Source organism: Ipomoea triloba, chromosome 13 (assembly GCF_003576645.1).
Source record: "Ipomoea triloba cultivar NCNSP0323 chromosome 13, ASM357664v1".
NCBI lineage: Eukaryota > Viridiplantae > Streptophyta > Magnoliopsida > Solanales > Convolvulaceae > Ipomoea > Ipomoea triloba.
In genome coordinates, this window is record NC_044928.1 from 2,388,769 (window position 1) to 2,398,339 (window position 9,571).

Below are 9,571 nucleotides of genomic sequence, written 5' to 3' on the forward strand. Positions count from 1 at the left end.
CCCCCCCCCCACCCCCCACCCCCAAACCCCAAACTTTTGTAGTCAATTAATTAAATATTTTATTAGTCAAATAATTAATAAAGTTAATTTAGTAAGAAAATGTAAAATGGAAATGAACTAATATCTATTAATTGGTAATATATGGTAATAAATATATAAGAAAATTCCTTGAAAACTATGAGTAGTTTTATAAGAAAAAATAATTTACTAATTATTATTTACACAAATAATAATATTTCGAATACTTATCTATACTTCTATATCTATACTACTATTAATAAAAATAAAATCATCATTTGTAAAATTCCCGCCCAAACAATAGTAAAGATAAAATGGAAAAGAAAACTGATTTTACTAATTGATTGAAAATATAAAAAGATTCTAATAGAAAAGGAAACGGAAATTAGACAAATTGAAAAAGTAAAAGGATATTACTAATTAAATGAAAATTGATTGAAAATTATTTAAAAACTTAAAAAAAATAATTACACCATCCTTTTGAAAACTCTAAGTTATTTAAACTTTAAAAAATTAATTAAACATGGGTTATTATATTTTTTATAATAATTACAATTAATTTATTCAAATATGGAGGAGGAAGAAAAACTAAATGTGATATGGTGAAAATGAATATACTTAAGGTATAAAAGTATAATTGCACATATATTAGTGTAATTGATTAATAATAATTGTCTAATAATTATTATGGTAATTAAGCTAAACATTGGTCATATTACATAATATAATATAATTAAATTATTTTCCATTTTTCTCATATTTATTTTAGTAATAATATAATTACATATCGATATTTTATGATAATTGTAAACAAACAAGTCATATATTATTCAATTAATTGTGTAATACTTTTGCACTAATCTTATAATCAAATAATGTATACGTTCAATATTAAATTTTTTTTTTATAATTTCATCTTTATTTTTAATATCTAAATATATAATAAAAATAAATTGCGCTATATAATATTCGATGTCATCGCACGGATGTTGGACAATTATTTGCTCTAAATCAAGCTAGGAAAACATCAGAAAACATAATCAATCCAACCAATTTCATTAATTGCGCTATATAATATTCGATGTTAATTACAATTTATGTAATTGTATATCGATCCAAATATTCTTAAAATATTATAACAAATCCATTCCTTGCAAGTCACGGGCGAAAATACTAGTATATCTAAAAACTTGTATGAAACATTTAAATAGATTAGACTCTAGACATAATATTTAAATGACTCAAATCTCTTTCCCTTCAATGGGAGCGATAGTGTTGATTATAAGGAATATTTTGTGAGTGGTTGTTTGGTTCTAAGGAATCAAAGCAAAGAAGAATTTAGTTTATGATGAAACCATCACTGAACGCCGCTTATCGTTCCTGGGCGAATCTATCAGACCTTGAATTACCTAAACTGCGACTTACTACCCATTTGATAAAATCACTCAAAAACCACACCCAAGCAGTCCAAAGTAAGAACCGGATGATAATCCCACACGCACCCTTTAACCAGTCCACCTTTACGAAACTTCTCGACACTTCTTTGCCAACGCGTGGTTTTGGTTTTTCTGCCCTTCTCTTTACGCAGTTCAGTCATCTCATTGATGTGGAGCACTGTAACTGCATCATCAGAAGATATACAGATTCTGGAAAGCATTTGTATTCAGTTTTCGTGTATACCCAGATGCACAGACTCGACATTCGACCCAATAACTCAACTTTTCCGAGCGTTCTCAAGTCTGCAGCTCAAATTTGTTACGGGAGGTTTGGGGAATCGGTACATTGCAGTGTAACCACAATGGGTTTTGGTTCGGATTTGTATGCCAGCACTTCTCTTGTGNCCCCCCCCCCACCCCCCACCCCCAAACCCCAAACTTTTGTAGTCAATTAATTAAATATTTTATTAGTCAAATAATTAATAAAGTTAATTTAGTAAGAAAATGTAAAATGGAAATGAACTAATATCTATTAATTGGTAATATATGGTAATAAATATATAAGAAAATTCCTTGAAAACTATGAGTAGTTTTATAAGAAAAAATAATTTACTAATTATTATTTACACAAATAATAATATTTCGAATACTTATCTATACTTCTATATCTATACTACTATTAATAAAAATAAAATCATCATTTGTAAAATTCCCGCCCAAACAATAGTAAAGATAAAATGGAAAAGAAAACTGATTTTACTAATTGATTGAAAATATAAAAAGATTCTAATAGAAAAGGAAACGGAAATTAGACAAATTGAAAAAGTAAAAGGATATTACTAATTAAATGAAAATTGATTGAAAATTATTTAAAAACTTAAAAAAAATAATTACACCATCCTTTTGAAAACTCTAAGTTATTTAAACTTTAAAAAATTAATTAAACATGGGTTATTATATTTTTTATAATAATTACAATTAATTTATTCAAATATGGAGGAGGAAGAAAAACTAAATGTGATATGGTGAAAATGAATATACTTAAGGTATAAAAGTATAATTGCACATATATTAGTGTAATTGATTAATAATAATTGTCTAATAATTATTATGGTAATTAAGCTAAACATTGGTCATATTACATAATATAATATAATTAAATTATTTTCCATTTTTCTCATATTTATTTTAGTAATAATATAATTACATATCGATATTTTATGATAATTGTAAACAAACAAGTCATATATTATTCAATTAATTGTGTAATACTTTTGCACTAATCTTATAATCAAATAATGTATACGTTCAATATTAAATTTTTTTTTTATAATTTCATCTTTATTTTTAATATCTAAATATATAATAAAAATAAATTGCGCTATATAATATTCGATGTCATCGCACGGATGTTGGACAATTATTTGCTCTAAATCAAGCTAGGAAAACATCAGAAAACATAATCAATCCAACCAATTTCATTAATTGCGCTATATAATATTCGATGTTAATTACAATTTATGTAATTGTATATCGATCCAAATATTCTTAAAATATTATAACAAATCCATTCCTTGCAAGTCACGGGCGAAAATACTAGTATATCTAAAAACTTGTATGAAACATTTAAATAGATTAGACTCTAGACATAATATTTAAATGACTCAAATCTCTTTCCCTTCAATGGGAGCGATAGTGTTGATTATAAGGAATATTTTGTGAGTGGTTGTTTGGTTCTAAGGAATCAAAGCAAAGAAGAATTTAGTTTATGATGAAACCATCACTGAACGCCGCTTATCGTTCCTGGGCGAATCTATCAGACCTTGAATTACCTAAACTGCGACTTACTACCCATTTGATAAAATCACTCAAAAACCACACCCAAGCAGTCCAAAGTAAGAACCGGATGATAATCCCACACGCACCCTTTAACCAGTCCACCTTTACGAAACTTCTCGACACTTCTTTGCCAACGCGTGGTTTTGGTTTTTCTGCCCTTCTCTTTACGCAGTTCAGTCATCTCATTGATGTGGAGCACTGTAACTGCATCATCAGAAGATATACAGATTCTGGAAAGCATTTGTATTCAGTTTTCGTGTATACCCAGATGCACAGACTCGACATTCGACCCAATAACTCAACTTTTCCGAGCGTTCTCAAGTCTGCAGCTCAAATTTGTTACGGGAGGTTTGGGGAATCGGTACATTGCAGTGTAACCACAATGGGTTTTGGTTCGGATTTGTATGCCAGCACTTCTCTTGTGCACATGTACTGTGTTTGCGGACAACCCAGCCTAGCTCGCATGTTGTTCGATGAAATGCCTCAAAGAAATGTTGTTTCTTGGAATTCTTTGATTTCTGGTTATTTGCATTGTGGGAAGTTCAGGGAGGCAATTCATGTCTTTCGAGAAATGCAGGGTAGTGAAATTGAGCCAGGCGAGATGACTATGGCTAGTGTTTTGTCAGCTTGTGCTCATCTGGGGGCTTTGGATCAAGGGAAGTCAGTTCATGATTACATAATCAATAAAGGTTTGATGTTGAATGTTTATGTTGGCACTGCACTTATTGACATGTATGCTAAATGTGGTGACATTGATGAGGGTGAGAGGGTTTTCGAGGCAATGCAGGCGAAAAATGTGCAAACGTGGAATGTTTTGATCTCGGGATATGCCATGAATGGACGAGGTGAGGCTGCGCTGCTCACTTTCAACAGGATGATCGTGGAAAATTTCAAGCCTGATGTGGTCACTTTCTTGGGAGTTTTGTGTGCTTGTTGTCACCAAGGGTTTGTTGAAGAAGGAAGGAAGCTTTTCTCAAGAATGAGAAACGAATTTGGTTTGCAGCCAAAGATTGAGCATTATGGGTGCATGGTTGATCTACTTGGCCGTGGTGGATTCTTGGATGACGCTATNCATGTACTGTGTTTGCGGACAACCCAGCCTAGCTCGCATGTTGTTCGATGAAATGCCTCAAAGAAATGTTGTTTCTTGGAATTCTTTGATTTCTGGTTATTTGCATTGTGGGAAGTTCAGGGAGGCAATTCATGTCTTTCGAGAAATGCAGGGTAGTGAAATTGAGCCAGGCGAGATGACTATGGCTAGTGTTTTGTCAGCTTGTGCTCATCTGGGGGCTTTGGATCAAGGGAAGTCAGTTCATGATTACATAATCAATAAAGGTTTGATGTTGAATGTTTATGTTGGCACTGCACTTATTGACATGTATGCTAAATGTGGTGACATTGATGAGGGTGAGAGGGTTTTCGAGGCAATGCAGGCGAAAAATGTGCAAACGTGGAATGTTTTGATCTCGGGATATGCCATGAATGGACGAGGTGAGGCTGCGCTGCTCACTTTCAACAGGATGATCGTGGAAAATTTCAAGCCTGATGTGGTCACTTTCTTGGGAGTTTTGTGTGCTTGTTGTCACCAAGGGTTTGTTGAAGAAGGAAGGAAGCTTTTCTCAAGAATGAGAAACGAATTTGGTTTGCAGCCAAAGATTGAGCATTATGGGTGCATGGTTGATCTACTTGGCCGTGGTGGATTCTTGGATGGGTGCATGGTTGATCTACTTGGCCGTGGTGGATTCTTGGATGACGCTATGGAGATGATTCGTTCTATGAATCTGAAGCCGGACCCTGTTATATGGAGGGCACTACTTGTAGCTTGCAGATTTCATGGACGTGCAGAGTTAGGTGAATTCGCTTTCCAGAAACTCGTTGAGCTGGAACCCCGGAATGCAGATAATTATGTGTTGCTGTCAAATGTTTATGTTCATGATAAGAAGTGGGCGGAAGTTGGGGAATTAAGGAAACTGATGGATAGGAGAGGAATCAGAAAGGTCCCCGGTTGCAGCTCAATCGAAATCGAGAATGTGATGTATGTGTTTAAGGCATCAGATTCAATTGGACCGGGATATGTGGATGTTCATAATATGTTGGGTGAAATGAAAGAAAAGTTGAAATTTGCTGGGTATGCAGCAGAAACAGGGATGGTTTTGTACGATGTTGAGGAAGAGGAAAAGGAGCATAATCTGATATATCATAGCGAGAAGCTTGCACTAGCATTCGGGCTTCTGAATTCATCGAGTACGACTTTAAGGATAATGAAAAATTTAAGGATTTGCCAAGACTGCCATCACTTCTTTAAGCTTGTTTCTGCAGTTTATAGAAGGAACATTATTGTGAGAGACAGATATCGCTTTCACCATTTTACTGGGGGTATCTGTTCTTGTAAAGATTATTGGTAGTACGTTTATGCTGGCTCCTTTGAGGCCTATTCGGGAGAGGATTAGCAGAATTGCAGTGGTGGGGCTGTGTCAATGTTCCATATATGAGAGCTGTAACTATTATTTTCTAGGATCAATCATTCAATTTATTCTCACTGTTATGGAGTAGATGCAGAATTGGAAGTTACATGGAATTCCTGCATTGATGAGTAACTAACTGGACATGAAGTTGTTGGAAAGTGATACTGTGATAGGTTATGGCTTGATGAACAGCTCTGGGACCTGGGGGAGATCATTTACTGCCTCAGCTAAAGTGAGCATAAACTCGGGACCAACCAAGATGGTTAAAGATATAAACTTATAACCACAAGGTAACAAGTTCAAATCCCATCCATCTTGGTTTGAGCCAGTTAGCTATAGGCCACTTAGGTTAGTTTACTTTCTTGTATTCTTTTGCCCGCTAAGGTTACAGGTGGTTTCCTCAAATGTACATTGTGTTTCATTTCATTTAGCTTACTCAAAATCTTCCCTCACATTCTTGATAGTTGCAAGTATAATGTTGGATACAATTGTTATACTATGGACCAATGTCTACCTTATATTGTGAATCATGGTTCAAAAATTATGTCTTTACATTTAACATATTATGTAACTTCAATTAATAGATCATGTGCCTATAAATAAATTGAAAACACATAATTTGTTAGTTACAAACACATAATATGTTAACGGCATATTATGTGCCAGCAATTAACATATTATGCATTGTAATTAACATTTTATATGCCTTCAATTTATTTACCGACACATAATATGTTAATTGTGGTCACATAATATATTAACGGTAAATACATAATTTGAATTTGCCTGTCTAATTAGCGTAGGCTAAAGGAAATAACATTGTTATATTATTATTACTAGTATTTTCGCCCGTGCGTTGCACGAAATGGATTTGCTATATTATTTTAAGAATATTTGGATCGATATACAATTATATAAATTATAACATCAAATATTATATAGCGCAATTGATGAAATTTGTTGGACCGATTATGTTTTCTGATGTTTTCCTTACTTGAATTAAAGCAAATAATTGTCTAATTACCCGTGCGATTCACAGANGAGCATTATGGGTGCATGGTTGATCTACTTGGCCGTGGTGGATTCTTGGATGACGCTATGGAGATGATTCGTTCTATGAATCTGAAGCCGGACCCTGTTATATGGAGGGCACTACTTGTAGCTTGCAGATTTCATGGACGTGCAGAGTTAGGTGAATTCGCTTTCCAGAAACTCGTTGAGCTGGAACCCCGGAATGCAGATAATTATGTGTTGCTGTCAAATGTTTATGTTCATGATAAGAAGTGGGCGGAAGTTGGGGAATTAAGGAAACTGATGGATAGGAGAGGAATCAGAAAGGTCCCCGGTTGCAGCTCAATCGAAATCGAGAATGTGATGTATGTGTTTAAGGCATCAGATTCAATTGGACCGGGATATGTGGATGTTCATAATATGTTGGGTGAAATGAAAGAAAAGTTGAAATTTGCTGGGTATGCAGCAGAAACAGGGATGGTTTTGTACGATGTTGAGGAAGAGGAAAAGGAGCATAATCTGATATATCATAGCGAGAAGCTTGCACTAGCATTCGGGCTTCTGAATTCATCGAGTACGACTTTAAGGATAATGAAAAATTTAAGGATTTGCCAAGACTGCCATCACTTCTTTAAGCTTGTTTCTGCAGTTTATAGAAGGAACATTATTGTGAGAGACAGATATCGCTTTCACCATTTTACTGGGGGTATCTGTTCTTGTAAAGATTATTGGTAGTACGTTTATGCTGGCTCCTTTGAGGCCTATTCGGGAGAGGATTAGCAGAATTGCAGTGGTGGGGCTGTGTCAATGTTCCATATATGAGAGCTGTAACTATTATTTTCTAGGATCAATCATTCAATTTATTCTCACTGTTATGGAGTAGATGCAGAATTGGAAGTTACATGGAATTCCTGCATTGATGAGTAACTAACTGGACATGAAGTTGTTGGAAAGTGATACTGTGATAGGTTATGGCTTGATGAACAGCTCTGGGACCTGGGGGAGATCATTTACTGCCTCAGCTAAAGTGAGCATAAACTCGGGACCAACCAAGATGGTTAAAGATATAAACTTATAACCACAAGGTAACAAGTTCAAATCCCATCCATCTTGGTTTGAGCCAGTTAGCTATAGGCCACTTAGGTTAGTTTACTTTCTTGTATTCTTTTGCCCGCTAAGGTTACAGGTGGTTTCCTCAAATGTACATTGTGTTTCATTTCATTTAGCTTACTCAAAATCTTCCCTCACATTCTTGATAGTTGCAAGTATAATGTTGGATACAATTGTTATACTATGGACCAATGTCTACCTTATATTGTGAATCATGGTTCAAAAATTATGTCTTTACATTTAACATATTATGTAACTTCAATTAATAGATCATGTGCCTATAAATAAATTGAAAACACATAATTTGTTAGTTACAAACACATAATATGTTAACGGCATATTATGTGCCAGCAATTAACATATTATGCATTGTAATTAACATTTTATATGCCTTCAATTTATTTACCGACACATAATATGTTAATTGTGGTCACATAATATATTAACGGTAAATACATAATTTGAATTTGCCTGTCTAATTAGCGTAGGCTAAAGGAAATAACATTGTTATATTATTATTACTAGTATTTTCGCCCGTGCGTTGCACGAAATGGATTTGCTATATTATTTTAAGAATATTTGGATCGATATACAATTATATAAATTATAACATCAAATATTATATAGCGCAATTGATGAAATTTGTTGGACCGATTATGTTTTCTGATGTTTTCCTTACTTGAATTAAAGCAAATAATTGTCTAATTACCCGTGCGATTCACAGATAAATTTTTTATTATATATTTAGATAATAAAAATAAAAATAAAATTATAAAAAAATTATATTGAACATGTACATTTATTTGATTATAAGATTAGTGCAAAAGTATTACTCAATTAATTGATAATATATGACTTGTTTGTCTACAATTATCTTAAAAAGATTAATATGTAATATGACTTATGTAATTATATTATTACTAAAATAAATATGGGAAAAATTAGAAATAATTTAATTATAATTATAATTATAATTATAATTATTATAAAAATAAATTCAACGACCAATGTTTAGTTTAATTATCATAATAATTATTAGACAATTATTAATAGTCAATTACACTAATATATGTGAAATTATACTTTTATAACTTAAGTATATTCATGTTCACTATATCGCATTTAGTTTTTTTCTTCCTCCTCGATAGTTGAATGAATTAATTGTAATTATTATAAATAATCTAACAACACATGTTTAATTAATTTTTTTTAAGTTTAAATAATTTAAAGTTTTCAAAAGAAAGTGTAATTAACTTTCTTAAAAGTTTTTTAAAAATAATTTTTTAGTCAATTAGTAATGTCTTTTTCCTTTCCAATTTGCCTAATTTCCATTTCTTTTTTCGTTAGAATATTTTTATATTTTCAATCAATTAGTAAAATCAGTTTTCTTTTCCATTTTATCTTTACTATTGTTTGGGCGGAAATTTCACAAAGGATTATTTTATATTCATTAATAGTAGTATAGATATAGAAGTATAGATAAGTATTTGAATTATTATTATTGATGTAAATAATAATTAATAAATTTTTTTTTCTTATTAAATTATGTCGAATTTGTTTTCATTATTCTCACAATTATAATGGTTTAATTATTGTCATAATTTGGTAAATAAAATTTTGTTACCAATTAAACTTTATTAATTTTTTTTACCAATTAATTAATAATATTAGTTTGTGCAGTATAGAACACAT

At 32.2% G+C, this 9,571-nt stretch overlaps 1 protein-coding gene across 1 annotated transcript; it reads left to right on the forward strand.

Moving 5' to 3' along the window:
• Positions 1-3,225: 3,225 nt before the first annotated feature.
• Positions 3,226-8,091, forward strand: LOC116002356 (pentatricopeptide repeat-containing protein At1g08070, chloroplastic-like). Its single transcript, XM_031242471.1, has 4 exons — positions 3,226-4,238; positions 4,297-4,969; positions 5,012-5,681; positions 6,798-8,091. Exons 1-4 carry the CDS (start codon positions 3,226-3,228, stop codon positions 7,502-7,504), a joined length of 3,063 nt encoding a protein of 1,020 aa, XP_031098331.1. The 3' UTR covers positions 7,505-8,091.
• Positions 8,092-9,571: the final 1,480 nt, after the last annotated feature.